A 21,892-nucleotide genomic window follows, 5' to 3' on the forward strand; every position below is an offset into this window, starting at 1 on the left:
CTGAGATAGATTCATTTAGAGCCTTAGAAGAGAAAGAAACAACCACAGGCAATTCTCCGCTAAAAATGTTCATCATTGAGCATTACAAATGGAAAATTTACAAAAGGTGATCCTGAAAATGGAAAGTTAAAAGGGATTATTTTCTCTTTAACCTGCACTGTCATTTCGCTGACATCAATCATTTGTTGTAAATGACAAACCTATCATCTTATATTCTTCATATTGACACCAGAAAGTTTTTGTGTTACTTCAACTTGTGAAGATGCCATCATAACTATCAAAAGCGCTACACACGGAACAAAGAAAATTCACAGAAGAGTAAGATTAGCTCACTAAAACTTAGCATTTAATAATAACAGCATAAAATAGTAGTCCTCAAGAAAATATTAATCAACGCCAAAATACACAATGGGTGTAATGCCAGGGCCATTAGCCAATGGCCCCAGTCAAATAGCGCGTTTCCTATAATCACAATAAGTGTCACCAGATAAGACACAAATAATGCAGTAATCAATCCCTGACACACAGAACAAAGACAATGAAATTAGACAATTCTATGTCAGAAAATACAGTACACAACATATAATTATACTTATTTTAATAGGCTTAAAAAAAACAATAATCTGCATATATATTTATCAACACCAGACAAATGTTTCCTGATAAATTGTGGATTAAAAACTCACTGTAATGGCTGTAGGTTGTTGTGTACTTGCAAATACCTCACAATTCTTTGTGGTAGAACAAAGTATTGCAGTACTGTCTTATCCAAGTGAACAATTCTTTGTACCAACAATTTGAAAAATAAAGTTTGCAAATATAAAGCAGCATGCAACTGCTAGAGGATGGAGGCCATTTAAACAGTTAAATCGGCAGGGGTTTCGGGAGTCGGCTTCCCAATGATCTAACACTGATATTCATTGTTTTGGTCTTTTTTTTTTTTTTAACAATATTTTATTGGGATTTTCTGAAAATAAAACATACGACATGTGAACCAGGACAATCACCTGATATGAGTTCACATAAAGGAGAATACACATAAGAAACACGGGGTATAAAGAACACTGCGCCCATCAGTTACAATTAAGCAAAACGACAGGGTAAAAACATATAGCATACAACAAAAGTAACCCCAAGAACCCTCCCCCCTCCCCCAAAACAACGTAGTAAAGGGCCGAATATGGCCATCATAGTCATAAGTGAATACTGGTCTAAGCATAGTACAGAATATGATATTAATCCAAGTAGTGCAAAAGAAAAGTGGTACGACAAACGCAGCTTGATTCTGCCAAGTTCTAAAAATAGAGATATATATGGACATTTATCAACGGGTTTAGTCAGGTTTTCTTTACTATAATTGTCGCTAAATTGTCGCAACTGCGACTACGCAATTTTTTGTGCGACATTTTGACTGGAAAGCGAGAAAAGCAAGTTTTCCAAAAATTAACTACGTAGTAATAATTTTAAAATGGACTACGGGTAGTCAGGTATTTATTAACTGCGACAGTCGCAACTGCGCAAAAATAAGTCGCAACAGGGTTAAAAATTTACTAAATTTACTCCAGCTCAAACATGGAGCAGAAAAAGCTACTACCAAAGTAAAAAAGGAAAAATTGCTTACGAGAAAGAAAATCATCAACAGGCTGAAACCAGTTGATAAATAAGTCACACATAAGCAAAAAAAAAAAAAGTAAGGAAAAAATTACTAAAAAAAAGAATACATATGCAAACATTGAGAAATGTCCCTCATAAGTCCCAGATCCCTAGGCATTTACAACCCGCAGTCTCCCTAAAGACCCCGACAGTGACCTGTTCAGATACCAAGTGGTATCCTGGAAAAGTAGCATCATTTTGTCTATTTCAGCATCGGAACAAAAGTATACTAGAAAAGTCCTCCATTTCTTAAAGAAATATCTGGCAGACTTCTCTTTAGAACGAGCAATATCAGTAAGATCCATAAATAAATACTTTTTCATCTGAATAAGTACCTCAGATACAGAAGGCGCAGATTGTTGCAGCCAGTGAGATAAAAGACATCACTTCGCCACTAGGAGAAAGGTATGTATCAGTAAGGTCACCCTTCTATCCCCAGGAGCAATATGGAGAACGAGTAGGGCAGGGTCCATCAGGAGGAAGGTCTGTAGCCGCTCGTTCAGGAGCGCACCGAGGAAAGCTCCTGAAAGGGCACGTGACCAATCCATGTAGTAGATCAGTACAGTGTTGACCACATTTCGGGCAATCCTCAATACGATCCGGACGATCGGGAGTACGGGGAAATGTGAAGCCATATGTAGCATAATCTTGAATTGAGTTTCCCTCCAGTGTTCACTAACCACTGCTGTGCACACTTTTGTCCATCCTTCTAAGATAGGGATGGTCAGATCCACCTTCCCCAGTTTGCCTTCCCAGTACTAAAACAAAGAGGAATGAGTCCCCTCTACACCTCTTCTCTTCTCATTGGAAAGATAGTGAATACTCTCTGCCGAGGAAACGAAGTGGTCAAACAATGTGTGCTCCCTCGAGAGATCCCTAAGACGGGGTTTCAAAAAGGCCATAACCTGCTGATAAGGAAGGATGTGTTCTGGACCTTAACGAATATGTCGTAGAAATCTCCAAAAAAGAAAGATATCGCAAATCAGTCGGGCATAAAAGGTGCTGTACAGTTCGTATGCCCGCTGATTTCCAATGACGGTACATAATATTTTCCGTACCCTGATGAAATTCAGGGCGAGACCACAGGGGTATATGTTTTGCTTAGCGTATAAGGTAAGTACATAAGAGCCCTACCGGTTATCCATGCCGCTATGGGGTCACGTACAATACAGGCGCCCCTTAGGGTATTGGGTATCACCCCAAATTTAGTATGTAGAAGACCTGGCAATGTCCATGGTTTGACCAATTTCGGATTCTAAAGCCGTGTTAGAAAAAGTCTCCTCCCCCACCCCCCTCGCACCCAGTCTATATAGTGCCTATAGAGGCAAGCTAAACTATAATGCTGGATATCAGGGAAGTTCAGGCCCCCTTTGTCCCTGGGGAGCATAAGTTTGCATAAGGCAACACGGGGACGTTTGTTAGCCCAGAGGAATTTAGTGAAGGCAGAGGTAAGGGAGGCTATGTCATTACGTTTCATCAGAATTGGGATAGTTCGTAAGGGATACAGCAATTTGGAGAAACTAAGCATCTTTATTAAATGACAATGTGCCAATAATGAGAGGGGAAGAGAATTAAATCTTTTTAATTCAGCCACAATTTTGCGGATGAATGGTGGAAAGTTGAGGGAATACAAGGACTGTGCCGTTCTACCCACTCCTATCCCCAAATACTTGATAGAGGATCTAGTCAAAGCGATGAGCTGGGACAGATCTGCTCCCGTCACTCTACCAACCCTCGGGGAAAGATCCAGAAGTACACTTTTGCTCACATTTATCCTGTAACCCGATTCCAACCCGAAGTCAGTCAAGAGGTTGTATACCGCAGAAATGCCACGTACAGGGTCAGCCAAGAAAAAGAAAACCAAAAGGTCATCTGCGAACAAAGCATGTGTAATAGAACCTAGGGCAGGGTGGTATACCGGTTCATACCGAATCCCGAAAGTTTTGGGCTGCACGATATGAATTCTTCCCATACCGCAATACCGGTTGGTCCCCTCCCCCTCGGAATGAATGAATTATCAGCACAGCGCTGCGCTGTCCCCACATCGGGCAACTAATCCTATGTGACCCGCCAGCGCTGTTCTGCTCCCCCAATTAATGATCAGCCCAGCGGGGTACTACTCACATGTGTCACCCACAAGCAGCACTGCCCTCCTCCTCTTTGTTGGGGGCCGCCGGCGCTGGAACTCTATACTGTACGCCAGTAGTCTCCAACCTGCGGACCTCCAGATGTTGCAAAACTACAACTCCCAGCATGCCCGGACAGCCAACGGCTGTCCGGGCATGCTGGGAGTTGTAGTTTTGCAACAGCTGGAGGGCCGTAGGTTGGAGATCACTGCTGTACGCTGTATCCCTATGCTCGGGCTGCAAAAGATAAAGAAAATAAACTTTAACTTACCTACGTCGGCCTTACGCTAGGGACGGGAACGTCGGACAGCCATCAGCCTATCACCGGCCAGAGCGATGTCCCGCCCCGGCCAGTGATAGGCTGAGCCCACTATAAAGTAAGGAGCTCTGGCCGGCTTCTTACATGACGTTTAACCTATCACTGGCCGGGGCGGGACATCGCTTCAGCCGGTGATAGGCTGACGGCTGTCCGACGTTCCCGTCCCCAGCGTGAGGCCGACGTAGGCAAGTTAAAGTTTATTCTCTTTACCTTTTGCAGCCGGGGCATAGGGATACAGCGTACAGCAGTGGTCTCAAACCTGCGGACCTCCAGCTGTTGCAAAACTACAACTCCCAGCATGCCTGGACAGCCAACGGCATACTGATGGGCTAAACAATATATAAGATGACCCACATGACCCTGAGGACCCCCGAGAGGCTAGCGCAATGAGTCCCTGAGCCCCGACATAGTAGAGTAGAGGAAATAACAAAGGATAGGATAGCAACTGGCCAGGCACCCAGAATATATGATATGTGTGACTATATTTATTTTTTCTTGTGTGCCCCCAAAAATGATCATGTCACTAAACCATACCCCGCCATCCCCCCCAATCTGTCCCTGCCCTTCCAGAAATGTCCACTGATACGAACCATAAATGGGCCCACCCCCCGCAATCCCACAGAAATAACCCAAACCCCCCAACCTGCTATCACTCCCTCCCTTTAATACTCCTAATGTTACAGAGAACCCCCCCCAGACAGGGAGACTCCAGCTGTTGCTAAACTACAACTCCCAGCATGCCCAGACAGACCAAGGCTGTCTGGGCATGCCGGGAGTTGTAGTATTGTGACAATTGCTGCCTCTGTAGTCTCCTGGGGGTTGTAGTTCACCACACCTCTGTAGGGCATACACCAGTGTTTCCCAACCAGGGTGCATCCAGGTGTTGCCAAACTTCAACTCCCAGCATGCCCTGACAGCCTTTGGGCATGCTAAAAGTTGTAGTTTTGCAACAGCTGGAGGCACACTGGTTGGGAAACACTGGTGTAACATGATGAGTATGCTGAATAAGCTAGAACAGTGTTTCCCAACCAGTGTGCCTCCAGCTGTTGCAAATCTACAACTCCCAGCATGCCCAAAGTCTGTCAGGGCATGCTGGGAGTTGTAGTTTTACAACAACTGGAGGCACACTGGTTTGTAAACACTAGCATACGCACACTTAACAGGGACTACAACTCCCAGCCTGTGTCATTAAGGAGTCCCCCCCTCCCCCTTCACATATAGAGATCATTCCCAGAATGAGATTTATTCTTCTGCAGTCCATACATCCCCAGTCCATGCACCTTGTCATCCTACCCTTCAGATAACACACTTATCTTATCTGTGTTCCTTCTCCTAAGCAGACCTGCGTCCTCAGAAGACAGAGCGGGGGGAGGTGCAGTGAGGAGCTGTGTACTCAGCTGGATGAGATGAGGGGGTGTGGCTTATTTCTCTCATGCAGACAGAGAGAAAAAAAACTATGACATCTTGTCCACAACAGACTCAGAACATGGCCGCTGTGGACAACAGTACAAGAAAACCCTCTGAACTACAGAACTTCCTGCCTAACAAACAGGTAAGAAAAACACACACATGCTGCCAAAACATATAACATATGTATCTTGCAAAAAAACAAAACTTACAAAGAAGATGCCATATAGTCAAAAAAATTAGCCACCGGAGTACCCCTTTAACGACGCAGGACGTATATTTACGTCCTGTGCCGGCTCCCGCGATATGAAGTGACCCCGCATCACATCGCGTCGGTCCCGACGCTCATCAACAGCCGGGACCCGCGGCTAATATCACACATCGCCGATCGTGGCGATGTGCGGTATTAACCCTTTAGAAGCGGCGGTCAAAGCTGACCGCCGCTTCTAAAGCGAAAGTGAAAGTATTCCGGCCTGTGATCAGGATGAGAGATCAGTGTGTGCAGTGTTATAGGTCCCTATGGGACCTATAACACTGCAAAAAAAAAGTTAAAATAAAGTGTTAATAAAGGTCATTTAACCCCTTCCCTAATGAAAGTTTGAATCACCCCCCTTTTCCCATAAAAAAAAATAAAAGTGTAAATAAAAATAAAAATAAACATATGTGGTATCGCCGCATGCGTAAATGTCCGAACTATAAAAATATATCATTAATTAAACCGCACGGTCAATGGCATACGCGCAAAAAAAAGTCCAAAAAAGCGTATTTTGGTCACTTTTTATACCATTAAAAAATGAATAAAAAGTGATCAAAAAGTCCGATCAAAACAAAAATTGTACCGATAAAAACTTCAGATCACGGTGCAAAAAATGAACCCTCATACCGTTCTGTACGTGGAAAAATAAAAAAGTTATAGGGGTCAGAAAGGACATTTTTAAACGTATAAATTTTCCTGCATGTAGTTATGATTTTTTCCAGAAGTACGACAAAATCAAACCTATATAAGGGAGGAAATTAAAATGAAAACCACAATTTTGCACATTTTGTAGGGTTTTGTTTTCACACTGTACACTTTACGGTAAAAATGACATGTGTTCTTTATTCTGTGGGTCAATACGATTAAAATGATTCCCATGGCTAGATACTTTTATATTTTTGTAAAAAAAAAATCTAAAACTTTTTGGACAAAATCAAAATGACCTAAAATCTAAAATTGCCCTATTTTGACCACCTATAACTTTTTCATTTTTCCGTATATATGGGGCGGTATAAGGGCTCATTTTTTGCATCGTCATCTGTACTTTTTATCAATACCAACCACATTTGCATATATAGAACTTTTAGATAATTTTTTATTAATTATTTTTGAATAAAATGTGACAAAAAAAGCAGTATTTTGGGACTTTTTTATTTTTTACGTTTACGCCATTCACCATACGGGATCATTAACATTATATTTTGACATTTAGGCACGCGGTGATACCAAATATGTTTATAAAAGAAATTTGTTTATGCTTTTTGGGGGTAAAATGGGAAAAACGGACAATTTAAATTTTTTTGGGGGAGGGGATTTTTCACTTGTTTTTACTTTTTATTTTTCAATTTTTCAAATTATTTTTTTTTTTTTACACTTTTATGTCCCCATAGGGGACTATTTATAGCAATCATTTGATTGCTAATACTGTTCAGTGCTATGTAAAGGACATAGCACTGATCAGTATTATCGGTGATCTTCTGCTCTGGTCTGCTCGATCTCAGACCAGAGCAGAAGACCCTGGGAGACGGCCGGAGCTAGGTGAGGGGACCTCCGGCCACCATGCTGGATGATCGAAGCGCCGCGGGCGATCCGATCATCCATTTAAAGTACCGCACTGCCGCAGATGCCCTGATCTGTATTGATCATGGCATCTGAGGGGTTAATGGCGGATGGCGGCCATTATGGACGGGTACCCGGCTGCTGCTAGCAGCTGGAACCTGCCGTGTATGACGCGAGCACCGTTCCGATGCTCGCGGTCATACACAGGACGTAAATATACATCCTGGTGCGCAAAGTACATTTACTTCTGTGGTTGTTAAGGGGTTAAGGTGGGTTACCACATTTGTGATTTATGTTAACATGTTGGAAAGCTCCCAACATACAGACATGTCTAAAATGTTCCATTATCCAGATAAGGGGGGGGGGGGGGGAGAGTGTATCAGAGTAGTAGACTGAACTATTAGGGTATGTTCACACAGAGGAATTGGAGGTGAATTGTAGAGGGATCATTTCGGTAAAGAAAAAGTTGACATCTGCCTTTTTCTGCTTGCCGCGATATTGAAGAGGAATTGAAGCAGAATTTAAGCAGCAACTTATGTCAGGGCGGAAGTTTAGCCATTTCCGCTTGAATTCCGCTTGAAACTGATTTCCTCAGAAATAAAAAGGTTCTATCTTCAGGCGGAACAGAATTCAGCATCAGAATTGTTAGATGATTTGGAGCAGAATAAGCGAGCAGAATTACTCAAGTAAATTTCTCCCCAATTCCTCAGTGTGAACTTACCCTTACATCCCCTAGAATTCGGAATTAAAAAAAAGGGTACTCTTTTTACAATGGATGGATATGCTCCAACTGTGGATATATTATGATGATGTTGTCAGGGAAGGAACAGTTAGAGCATCCAGAAGGCAGGGTCCAGAATCAAATTTTTCTTTTATTGTTCTTGCATACTCTCTGAAACTCAATGTTCTGTTTGGAAACTACAGCTGCTTTTTTTTTTTTTTATCTCTGTGAGAAAGAAAGTAGCTGGGGTCCCCAAATATAGCGTTTGGTTTCGGAAAATCTTCGAGATTTTGGTGGGCTGTGAGCTTACTTAGGGGGTCAACTCTGCAATTCTAGTGGGGGTTTCTCTCTCCCAGAATAATAAGGTTAGCCATTAAAAATCGCACACATACAACTCTTCTCTATAGCCTTATCATCTTTTGGGGCAAGTCAGGAGGCTGACATATACTTGAGACAGTCAGATGAACCCACCAAAGGTAGCAGGTGTGGCAGATTTTAGTTTAAGGTGTATGGGCACCATAATTTACTAATCTGTCCTCTTGTCTCCAATCTATGCTCAGTGCAGTAGCCTGACTAATTTTTCTTATCAGCGGCTACATTGATGCTGCTGCCCAGTGCCGTCACAGTAGAATAGGATTTACATCACTTTCACCTACAAAGCGCTCTACACCTCCCTCATTCCTGTCTGACATGTCACCCATGCTCTATATTCTGCTAATGAAATAAGATTAATATTCTCCATATTTAGAACCACCCATTGCTGTCATAAGACTTTTCCTGGGTTACACAAGGAATCCTTCTCTTGTTAATTGTCAACATTCAGTGTTACACCTATAAAACACTTTTTAGGTAGGTATGCTACACTGTATCAACGAACCCCTTTACCTTTATCATTATTCCTTGTTAACTCATGAAGTACATTAGGGTGCAAGGAGTGTGGGGATACTGCTGAATAAAGACCTCCATATAAACAGACACTGGCTAGGTTGTGGACTCATTAATCTTTAATGTACATCTCTATTTAGTATAAAAAATGGCTGGACAGTTGTACAAAGCAAAGACTTTTTATAAACTTTTGTGAGAAAGGCCCTCGTGTTTAGTCTGAACTAGTAGTGCTACTATGTAATGCCTGACTTTGTTTGCACATGCAACCACTGAAGAATAAATAGGCAAAAAGCAAAAGCATAACTTCTATGTCACTGAGGTGGTAGTGTGAGAAATGGAAAAGGGAAGGAGATTTTCTGGCTCTAGGATTATACTTGACAGAATTGTATTGGGACAAATTGGTGTTATTAAAAAAGGCAGTATGGAGTAATGAGCCATGAGTATGTAAAATACATTATAAAATCAGAATATTATGGAGAATAACTGATAGAAGTTAGCAGATATTTGGGATATCTCAAATTAAATGGAAGCACTAATTAATAAATCTTTCCATAAGGGGGCCTCTATTTCAGGAACGATGCTGAACATTTTGGTTAAATGGGTACTCCAGTGTGAAAAAAAATGTAATCAACTGGAGCCAGAACGTTAAACAGATTTGTAAATGAAAAAGTCAAAATATTAGCTTAGAACTCACCATTTGTGGTGCATAATGATAGGAATGGAAATAAATAATAACAGCGTCAATTAAAAAATGTAATAATAAAATATGATCAATATCTTAACGCATTAACTGGCACTTTACAAGATATTCCCACTGGGCCCTAGTGGGATATCACATGAATAATAGTGAAAAAATGCTAAATTGTGAGAAAAATGCTGAAAATCGGAATATAGTCCAATAATCCGGTAAAAATCTGTTAGTCTGGAAACACTATGAAAGTCCCGTTGTATGGTGAAAATAAATGTGCACTTGGAAGAAATAATGCAAAGTCAATTTCCAGAGAGATGGTATATATATATATATATATATATATATATATATATATATAATTATGTTTCTCACCACTGCTGGATGTCAGTCGCTGGCGGCTGTAGTGTCCTCAGAGGACACTACAGCCGCCAGCGACTGACATCCAGCAGTGGTGAGAAACACTGCCGGCTATAGCTTTAATTACCTCAGTCCTTTTGTTGTGAGCTGCACCTATTTTGAGATTTGTAAATGACTTCTATTAAAAAATATTTATCCTTCCAGTACTTTTTAGCATCTGTATGCTACAGAGGAAATTCTTTTTTTTATATTGTCTATACCATTATTGCTGCCTCTACTTTTGGATGTGATTACTTTATATCTTTATTTGGGATTTCCCTTGTTTTTCCCCTGAGGAGGTTCCCCAAGCCAGCCACTAATTGGCATTGTGGACAATTGTGTTTGCTTTTTACCTGGTGAAGGATCCACTGCACTGTGGGTTTTAGTGAATTTTAGATATAAATAAAAGTCATATTTGACGGTACTTCAAGTTTTTTTTTGTTTTTTTTTTGTTTCCAAAGAACACACATTTTTGTTTTCATGTCACCCATCCCTACCAACATCCTGTTTTGCTTTGGTAATTTACGATGGATTGCACTAGTTACTTTGAATAGGTATGCTCTGTGACTCAATGTTTCCTGGTGACTAATAGGTCCCAACCTTAATGGAATGGTACCACCCACAGCTGCACAAGTGTAGTCTGCACATTACATGTTACCACAGTGTATTATCTTAAAAAGGGTACCTATAGTTTAGAATAAAATAAAATCTGCTGAGTTCTGCTGCATGTTTGCTTTACCATCAATGAAGTCTCAGCACCCAGAGTACCAACGAGCAAAACTTCTGACATGTTGCTATGTGTACCCTTAGATACCCTTTAAGGAATGTTCAGCTTGTAACGCAGCAACCCAGCAGTGCAATTGCAACAGTGACTTAACTAAGGATAACTACAATAAGGTAAACATTATCATTAATTCACAGAGCAATTCTTTATCCTTTCTTTTTTGCAAAAGGAAGGTTTGCTTAATTTGCTCACCTTCAAGAGCCCAGTGGGCTTGTCGCAATCACCTTTAGTTTCCACCATTCTATTCTCTTTGCTGGACTATGATGTTGAGACCTCTTTCTATGCCTTAGAGCAGCACTTCTCTTTGGCTGCATTCACACCACGTTTTTGCAATACAGTTCCCGTATACCTTTTCTATGTGAAAACCGTATGGAACCATATTGAAAACCTATGCATTGACTCTCCATTGAAAACTGTATGCCAAAGATGCATCAGGTTGTGCCCGTTTTGTCAGTTTTTTTCCCGTACCCAAAACCGTAGCCTACCACAGTTTTTGGTCCAGGTTAAAAACTGTATTAAACCATATTTTTTTTTAACATGGAAGTCAATGGGAACCGTACAGAACTGTATGTGCGTACGGTTCCATACGGTTTTCACCATACGTTTTTTTAACCGTATACGGGTTATAATTTGTACACATGTTTTGATACAGTTTAGTCCGGTTTTGAGGAATCAGTTTTTCATCAAAAACCTGATACGGGAACTGTATTGCAAAAACGTGGTGTGAATGCACCCTTATAATCTATTTGTCTCTAAGCAGTTGGTCATCTATTTTCTAATATCCTCCCTATATCTGCTTAGTTCCACGTTGCCTGCACCAACCCCAATTACGAGCATTCTCTCACAGAATCTTTACCAGCTCACTGGTTCCTCTTGGCGATGTTATTCAGGCCTTGCTAAATAGATTGTACAATCCTGCTTTAAGTGTAACTTACTTATTGATGGCATTGTCACATGTTCTTTGCTTACAATAATGTTTGTTAGAACAATTTATCTTGTTCTAATAAAAGAAAAATGTCAAGTAGCCTTTATGATGGAAGGGATATGACTTTTCCCAACCTAAAGTAATATATCATAATTATTTGAAGGGGCTGTATCATCAGAGAAAATCACTTTCAGAATGCTGCCCACTACTCCCTCTTGTGAATGGGAGGACCATCTTATGATGTCAAAATATCATATGGACAGGGATTTTCTTCATGAGACAACCACTTTAAAGTTGACTTAAATAAGGGAACTACTGCAAATAAACCAAAAACAACAGTGCCAACAAAATATAAAGATAACCAACAACATCATAAGGAGAAATTGTAATATTGAGTGTACAATTTGTACCTGACCTTGTCAAATTTGTTCAGCACATAGACCTTTCTGAAATTATTAAGATAAAGCTGTTTTGAATATTGCAACATATTCCAAGTTAACACAGAATCTTATAAATGACTGCATTTTGGATATGATGAGTTAATTTAACACAAAACTATCGGCCACAGCAACAATGTCATTATGTCATAACAGCATAGCATTTCAACAGGGGTCTTTGTGAATTGCAATTTTCTTTAGCCATGGGCATTCTTGATGTTAACTTGGTGAAAGTGAAAATACAAAGGACATAGAACATGGGGAGTTATGGAAAAATAAAAAGTTCATTATAGCAGGAGGGGGAATGCATAGTATCTGTAGGACAAAACAAAGAGAAAGTGACTTTAAAAGTCAAACTTAACTCTAATAAAACTGAAGAAAAATATGTTCACCAAAGAAACGATTAACATTAGACTTAAACAGAAATAAACTGTACTGGGACTACAAAAGCAGTCATATCAAGGTCAAACCACCAAACATAAGGCGGCATCAAAGGGAATCCGTCATTAGTGTCACCCGCATTAACCTGTTAGGGGTGAAACTGACCTTCCCTTGTTTGTTAAGGAACTGTTCTGATTGGCCATGAATATGTCTTGGGATGGGCAATGTATGGGTTTTATGTGTGGATGACTGCTATATATGTTACTTATAGAATGATTAAATAGAGAGAGCACTTCCTGCCCCCTTCCTATCACCTTTCCCTCTTCCTTGCACCCCTATCCCTTAATGAGTTAGGTTTCCCCTTTGTATTTATATGTATAGCTTGTAATAAACCCCTATAAAGATCCAGTTGTCCTCAATCAATTAGTAAGGCACCCCAAAAACAAAGCAGTTTCTACAGGTGTCATGCTTCGTGCACAGTAGGAGCTGTTGCTTCTCCAAGCTGACAGTGGGGCCCAGAAGAGAAGCAGCAGCGGTGACGTCAGCGTGCTCCTGCCATGCACCAAGCCTGCTGCCAAAATAAGGAAAATAACAGACAAACAGGACAACGGATCAAGGGTAGGTAAGCATCGCTATCATCAGTGTTGCGGGCAGTATTTGCCTGTACCAACAAGTAAAATGGTGTGACAGTGATAACAGATGACGACAACTGATTCCACAAGGGAAGCGGCTCTCTGTATCCATGCTTTCGGACCCTATTTTAAGTTCAAGTGTTGTTTGTGGTAACCCCTTTAGTGCTCCACATGGAAAAACATGTTTGCCTTTTACATAGATCTAAAACTGAATACTACTGTAAAAATAAAAGTACACTCTGTTAGTGGTACATATTTGTTTAGATTGAGCAGTGTGCACTTGGCTATTTTTAACGATTAGTCAGGGATTTAGCACCGAGACTCCATCTGTTCAAATCTTTTACAACCTGTTCTAACCATTACTTTTTGAAATCTTTACACATTACAAGGTGTAGTGTTACAATCATGTTGAGAGGAAGAAGTTCTCAGTCATGAGGTGCAATCTCTCCCCCCCCCCCACTCTCACTGATTGACAGCTTTCCCTTATTACTGTTCACAAGGAAAAGTCAATCAGCTGCTAGACAGCAGGAGAAAACCCACAGGTCATAAATATGGAGGACCTTTTCCTTGTGGCTTGAATGTACCCTATAAAGTGCACCTTTTTTTAAAATACACCACAAGCACATACAACAGATTTGCAAAAGCTTGTTATATAATGTAGATAATAACATTATATGAATAATTGTCACATACAATGAATAAAGAATATTTGGGTGAAAAAATGCTGCCTTGCAGTTATTGTCTGTGTGTCTCAGCTAGGACAATGTACAGTAAGTGTGGGTGGGAAAAGCAGGGCTCTGTGCACTAATAAGGCTCTATGTCATGCCTGACCAATATGACCGATATGCTTTAAAAATGTACTCCCATTATGTTAAACATGTCTCTATGTGTAGAGTATGGCAGCATAAACAAGTCTGCCACTAGCTTAATTTAGAAAACGTGTTCGGTCCTGTAGATAATCTCTTAACATTTTCCCTCTTGTTGGCAGCTGGTAGACATGGTTCCAGTCCACCAGCTCTGCTTTAGAAGCAGTGATGTTGTCCCTCTCTGAGTGGCCAGAGCTCCTGAGTGTACATCATGCTCTCTGCTTGGGCTAATCTCAGCCTATTCATCATGTCTGACAGTTGGAGGTAGATCATTTTAGCTTGGGAGCAGTCAGACACAGGAGCAAATGACCTGCCTATGACCCCAGCCTGTCCACAAGTAAAGAGAATAAGAGATAAGGGGAAATAAGACAACCCCTTTAAACAGGTACTCGGGTGGGGAAAAAAATAATTAAATCAACTAGTGTCAGAAAGTCAAACAGATTTGTAAATGACTTCTATTTAAAAATCGTAATCCTTCCAGTACTTATCAGCTGCTGTATGCTGCACAGGAAGTTCTTTCCTTTTTCAATTTCTTTTCTGTCTGACAATAGTGCTCTCTGCTGACACCTCTGTCCTTGTCAGGAACTGTCCAGATCAGGAGCAAAGCCCCGTAGCAAACCTACCCTGCTCTAGACAGTTCCTGATATGGACACAGGTGTCAGCAAAGAGCACTGTGGTCAGATAGAAAAGAAATTCAAAAAGAAATAAACTTCCTATGTAGTATACAGCAGCTGATAAGTACTGGAAGGATTAGGATTTTTTTTTATATAGAACTCATTTACAAATCTGCTTAACTTTCTGACACAGTTGATTAAATTTTTTTTTTCCCACCGGAGTGTTTGAAAAACATGTCAGTTTTCTTCCAAAAACAGTGCCACACCTGACCACGGACTGTTTGCAACATTGCAGCTTACAGCCATTCACTCTAAGGGTACGGTCACACAAGCGGATTTACAAGCGGATCTGCTGGTGAAGGCCCACTCTATGCTGTCTTTACATATGCCTGCTCGTAGCGCTAATACGCCGCTACGAGCAGACAAACTGCGATGTGTGAGTTGCAGTATACTCGCACATCGCGAGAGCTGTATGCCTAGCTCAGAGCAGGGAGAGAGGCCGCGATGTGCGAGTACGCCGTGCGCATCCCTGCAGTGTGTCTGCTCGTTGCGGCGTATTGCCGCTACGAGCAGGCACATGTAAAGACAGCATAGAGCGGGCCTTCACCAGCGGATCTGCAGCGTAAAATATGCTGTAAATCCGCTCGTGTGAATGTACCCTGAGGGAAAGTTTACATGTACACAGATTTGATGCGCAGAATATGATGCGAAGAATTTTCTACTGCAGATTTCAATGTAAACTTAAACCCCTTGCCGCAAAACGCCAGGTTTATAAGGCGTGCGGCACGGGAGGGTTATGAAGCGAGCTCGCATCATACCCGCATGGTTCCGGCTGCTATCTGCAAAATCGCGATGTAAAATGTGAAAATTGTGATGTAAAATTGCGATGTCCCGATACACTAGAACGCAACAGGAGGGTGCCTTATCTGCCTCCTGCGCATCCGATCGGCAATTAATTGCTCCAAGCCTGAAATCCAGGCTTGTGCAATCAACCGCTGATAACACTGATCAATGCCTTGCAGTGCAATGGCAGTGATCAGTGTAATGAATCAATGTACTGGATGTTATATTCCCCTATGGGGGCTATAACATTGCAAAAAAAAAAAGTGAACAAAAAAAGTTAATAAAGATGATTTAACCCCTTCCCTAATAAAAGTTTGAATCACCCCCGTTTTCCCCCCCAAAAAATGTGTAAATAAATGTAAACATATGTGGTATCGCCGCGTGCGTAAATGTCCGAACTATAAAAAAATATATTGTTAATTAAACTGCACGGTCAATGGTGTACGCGCAAAAAAAATTTAAAAGTCCCAAATAGCGTATTTTTTGTTCACTTTTTATACCATTAAAAAAATGAATAAAAAGCGATCAAAAAGTCTGATCAAAACAAAAATGGTACCAATAAAAAAAATTAGCCCCTATACTGCCCCGTACGTGGAAAAATAAAAAGTTATAGGGGTCAGAAGATGACAATTTTAAACGTATAAATTTTCCTGCATGTAGTTATGATTTTTTTAGTAATACAAAATCAAACATATATAAGTAGGGTATCATTTTAATCGTATGGACCTACAAAATGGTGTTTTTTCTTCCATTTTGTTGCACAAATGTTTTTTTTCGTTTCACCGTAGATTTTTGGGTAAAATGACTGATGTCATTACAAAGTAGAATTGGTGGCGCAAAAATTAAGCCATCATATGGATTTTTAGGTGCAAAATTGAAAGGGTTATCATTTTTAAAATGTAAGGAGGAAAAAACAAGAGTGCAGAAACGGAAAAACGCTATGTCCTTAAGGCAGTGATTCCCAAATGGGGTGCCGCGTGTGCCGGGGGATTTTGCCGTCAAAATTACTATTTATTTTTTATTTTAAATTTCCCACCCCTGCCTGCCGCACCTGTGACTCACGGCACTGCAGCGTCCCTCTGCGGCCCCCTCCGCCCTGCGGCCCAATGAGTGAGTGCCCCGGTGATGTAGTGACCCGTGCCCCGGCAGTGTAGTGACCCGTACTCCAGAGTCGCCCTCCCCCTGTGGTGCAATGAATGAGAGCCCTGGCGGTGCTCTGCCGGATTCCCGTGCCGGTGTAATGATCCTTCCCCCAGCATCCCCCTCCTCCCAGTGGCGCATCCTTGGCCACCCCTCTGTCACCCCTGTCCATTCCCCTGTAACACATGTTCATCCCCCCCCCTCGTCGACCCCTCTGACCACCCCCCAGTCTACATCTGTCACCCATGTCCACCCCCCCTATTCACCCCTTTTTCACTCCTGACCACCCCTCTTTTAACCGCTTGTCCACCCTCCTGTCATCCATGTCCACCCCTCTGACCCAGTCTCCCATGTCCACCTTGGCCACCCCCCTATCCACCCCTCTGTCATCACTGTGTCACCCATGTTCACCCCCCATTGTCCACCCCTCTGACCGCATCCTTGTCACCTATGTTCACCCCTCTGTCTCCCATGTACACATCTCTACACCCCTCCATCACCCATGTACACCCCTGTCTCCCATGTACACCCCTGTCACCCATGTACACCCCTGTCACCCAAGTACACTCTTCGACACCTCTGTCTCCCATGTATACCCCTCTGTCTCCCATGTACACTCCTCTACACCTCCCTTTCTACCATCTACACCCCTGTCACCCATGTACACCCCTCTGCCACCCATGTTCACTCCTCTACACACCCCTGTCACCCATGTACACTCCTCTACACCCCTGTCACCCATATACACTCTTCTACACCCATGTACATCCCTCTACACTCCTGCCACTCATGTACACTCCTGTCCACCCCCAACACCCCTTTGTCACCAATGTACACCCCTCTATCACCCCCTTTGCCCCCTGTCCCCCATGTACATTCTTCTACTCTTCTACACCCCTCTGCCACCCATGTACACTCTTCCACACCCCTCTGTCACCCATGTAGACTCCTACACCCCTCTGTCACCCATGTAAAAAAAAAAAAAAAGTGCGGAGCCTAATAGGTTTGTTTTGCAGGTTTAACGGTGAAGAACTGTGGCTGGAAGAAATTGTCATGATGGCCGGGCCAGATGGAGAAGAAAAGGGAACAACGATGATTAGAGAAGACATCATATGTGAGTTGGTGTCTAAAAGTGTCTGCTCGTCAACTTCGGTTGGGGTGCCCACGAAAAAAACGAAAAAAAAAATTTCAGAGGGATGCCCCGAGCCGAAAAAGATTGTGAAAAACTGCCTTCAGGGGTTAAAAGGGGTACTCCGGTGAGAAACTTTTTTTTTTTTAAATGAACTGGTGCCAGCGAGATTTGTAAATTACTTCTATTAAAAAATCTTTATCCTTCAAGTACTTATTAGGAGCTGTATGATACAGAGGAAATTCTTTGCTTTTTGAATTTCTTTTTTGTCTTGTCCACAGTGCTCTCTGCTGACACCTCTGTCCATGTCAGGAACTATCCAGAGTAGCATAGGTTTGCTATGAGGATTTTCTCCTGCTCTGGACAGTTCCTGATACGGGCATCAAGTGTCAGCAGAGAGTACTGTGGACAAGACAAAAAATAAATTAAAAAAGAAAAGAATTTCCTCTGTAGAATACAGCTGCTAAAAAGTACTGGAAGGATAAAGATATTTTAATAGAAGTAATTTACAAATATGTTTAACTTTCTGGCACCAGTTGATTTAAAACATTTTCCACCGGAGTACCCCCTTAATGACTGAGCACAGCTTTTAATCGGCAGTTACAAATCTTGCGCATCAAATCTGCGCAGGATCCTGTACATGTGAACGCATCCTAAAGGAACTTAAAGGGGTACTCCAGTGGAGTTAAAAAAATAAATAAATAAATAAATTGGTGCCAGAAAGTTAAACAGATTTGTAAATTACTTCTATTAAAAAATCTTAACCCTTCCAGTATTTTTTAGCAGCTGTATGCTACAGAGGAAATTATTTTCTTTTTTAATTTCTTTTCTCTCTTGTCCACAGTGCTCTCTGCTGACACTTGATGACCGTATCAGGAACTGTCCAGAGCAGGAGAAAATCCCCATTGCAAACCTATGCTTCTCTGGACAGTTCCTGATACAGACAGAGGTGTCAGCAGAGAGCAGTGTAAAGATTTTTTCAACAGAAGTAATTTGCAAATATGTTTAACTTTCTGTCACCAGTTGATTTAAAAAAAAAAAAAAAATTATATATATATGTTTTTCACCGAAGTACACCTTTTAGCTCAATAACAGACACAACTCCAGCATCGGTGTGATGCAGTTCAGAGCAGAAAGTATCTATTTTTCTCTAATCTTAAAGAACCACTTTCACACAGCTGTTTGTCATAAGGTATATAAATAAGAAAAAAGCTTAGCCCAAGGTTTCTTTAGAAATTAAAAGTTTTCCTAGAAATATGTGAACTGATAACTCTTGACCAGTTCTATAATAAAGTATAAAATGGTTATTTTCAGACACGAGAGTTTAAAGTGGAGCAATCTTGATTGGAATCTGTATCACATGGACTTGTCCTTAAAATCAGCCAGAGATGGAACAACTGCGAGTAAAGATATTAAGTTGCCGCTGGTACAAAACTTGATGACTAAGTAAGCATTTTGTGAAAAAAAATTTCAGTAACAAGTATTATGACTGCAAAGTGTTAAAGTAGTATACCTTTTTGGCCACGTGCAACAATAACTTGTATAAAACTTTCAATTAAGGGAGAGCTGAAATGTGCTTACCTGTCGTAATGTCCTGGCAACTAAGCTTTCCAATACAGGACCTCTGTCTTCATGCAGTAAGTGCACTTCATCTAATATCATTAGTCTTACAAGCTGAGACAACGCCACATCTCCAACACTCTTTCTGGTGACAACATCCCATTTCTCTGGTGTGGTCACAAGCATCTGTAAAAAAAAAATTACAAAAATGATTTAAGTAATCTGATATGTAAGAGAGGTATCTAAACAATGGTTAGAAGGCTATGTTTATAGTATGTTAATCGTTACTCTTCAAATGGAACCAACAAACAAGGTGTTTTTTGATTAATCTTAAATATGTCATGGCCACACGGTCATCTTTGATGATCCAGAGGCAGAATACAGCAAAATCTTTTGTGTTACACAATTTTGGTAACCCCCATTGACATTAACGGAAGGTGCACAAATGGCGTAGTAAAGGGAGCTACATAAGCAGCATGGCCACACCATTTAACGTCAATGGGAGTAACGCAAGTTGCGTAACACAGGAGATTCATCTGTCTTTGGTGCCTGACCATCTCCACATTGGCCACAAACAGAATGCCGGGGCTGCGACAAGATCGCAGGGGTCCCCAGTGGATAGGGGAAAAGATGTATGAAGCTGGAATACCCCTTTAAGTGGCATTATGTATGATTCTTGGGAAAAACCCTTCTTAAAACACACAAAGTTGTTAAAAACAATGAAATTTACCCCAACCCCTTCCACCTAACTAGTCACAGACCATGCAGACGATTTATCAAAACCTGTGTAGAGGAAGAGTGGTGCAGTTGCCCATAGCAACCAAATAGCTTCTTATATTTTAAAATTTACGTCATGAGTCCGCTCCCGATCTATAACGCGGAGCCATGGCGTGGCCCCGCGTCATAGCGGGTCGGGCCCGGCCTCTAACAACGGCGCTATTAACCCTTTAGACGCGACGTTCAAAGTTGAACACCGCGTCTAAAGTGAAACCATGCCGGTTAGCTCAGGGAGCTGTTCGGAATCGCTGCGGCGAAATCGCGGCATCCCGAACAGCTGCAGGACACGAGGAGGGTCTCCTACCTTGCCTCCTGGTGTCCGATCACCGAATGACTGCTCAGTGCCTGAGACCCAGGTATGAGCAGTCAAGCGGCAGAATCATCGATCACTGGTTTCCTATGAGAAAGCTTTGAACAATGTACAAGATCAGTGTGTGCAGTGTTATAGGTCCCTATGGGAGCTATAACGTTGCAAAAAAAAAAAAGTGAATAAAGATCATTTAACCCCTTCCCTAATAAAAGTTTCCCTTTTCCCATAAAAAAAATTAAAACGGTGTAAATAAAAATAAACATATGTGGTATCACCGCGTGCGGAAATGTCCAAATTATAAAAATATATAGTTAATTAAACCGCACAGTCAATGGCGTACGCGCAAAAAAATTCCTAAGTCCAAAATAGTGCATTTTTGGTCCCTTTTTATATCATGAAAAAATGAATAAAAAGTCCTATCAATACAAAAATGGTACCGCTAAAAACTTCAGATCACAGCGCAAAAAATGAGCCCTCATACTGCCCCATAAGCAGAAAAATTAAAAAGTTATAGGGGTCAGAAGATGACAATTTTAAACGTATAAATTTTCCTGCATGTAGTTATGATTTTTTTTCAGAAGTACGACAAAATCAAACCTATATAAGTAGGGTATCATTTTAATCGTATGGACCTACAGAATAAAGAGAAGGTGTAATTTTTACTGAAAAATTTACTGTGTAGAAACAGAAGCCCCCAAAATTTACAAAATGGCATTTTTTTTCAATTTTGTCTCACAATGATTTTTTTCCGTTTCGCCGTTGATTTTTGGGTAAAATGACGGATGTCATTACAAAGTAGAATTGGTGGCGCAAAAAAATAAGCCATCATATGGATTTTTAGGTAAAAAATTGATAGAGGTATGATTTTTTAAAGGTAATGAGGAAAAAACTAAAATGCAAAAATGGAAAAACCCCGGGTCCTTAAGGGGTTAAAAATAAGAGAAGCAATGTGATTGTTTTTTTTAAACAATTGCAGTAATCTTCTAAACAGCATTCAAGTGATCCCGGCGTCCAAGCCCTCAACTAATATGTATACTATGCTAAACTTGATTTTGTCACATGGCAGTTTACAAGGAAGCTGTCACATCTACAGTGTCCAGTCTGCAAGTACAGTAACCCCCCAACATGCGATGGCCCCGACATATGATAAAATCGACATACGATGGCCTCTCAGAGGCCATCGCATGTCGATGTCAGCATCGACATACAATGCTTTTATATGTCGGGGCCATCGCATTAACTGCTATCCGACAGCGCAAAATGCTTAAGCTGCTGCCGGATAGCAGTTTAAGCATCCCGGACAGGTTCACTTACCTATCCCCGCTGCTCCGGGTCCACTTCACGATCCTCCGGCGTATTCTGCATCTTCTCCAAGATCGGGGCCTCGCTTTCCGGTGTCGTTATTACGTCAGTGTGCACGCCGTGCCGGCGCAGCAGCGTAATAACGTCACCAGAAAGCGAGGCCCGGACTCTTCAGAAG

The 21,892-nt window shown here is 41.4% G+C and overlaps 1 protein-coding gene across 6 annotated transcripts in view; it reads right to left on the reverse strand.

Moving 5' to 3' along the window:
- ASCC3 (activating signal cointegrator 1 complex subunit 3) overlaps positions 1-21,892 on the reverse strand; it is a 764,501-nt gene that overhangs the window by 439,877 nt on the left and 302,732 nt on the right. For all 6 annotated transcript variants that reach the window (XM_056566195.1, XM_056566194.1, XM_056566190.1 and 3 more), the window contains one exon: positions 19,347-19,511. In XM_056566195.1, coding sequence (XP_056422170.1) covers positions 19,347-19,511 — 165 coding nt within the window. The remainder of the gene's footprint in view (positions 1-19,346; positions 19,512-21,892) is intronic.

Source organism: Hyla sarda, chromosome 3 (genome assembly GCF_029499605.1).
Source record: "Hyla sarda isolate aHylSar1 chromosome 3, aHylSar1.hap1, whole genome shotgun sequence".
Classification (NCBI taxonomy): domain Eukaryota; kingdom Metazoa; phylum Chordata; class Amphibia; order Anura; family Hylidae; genus Hyla; species Hyla sarda.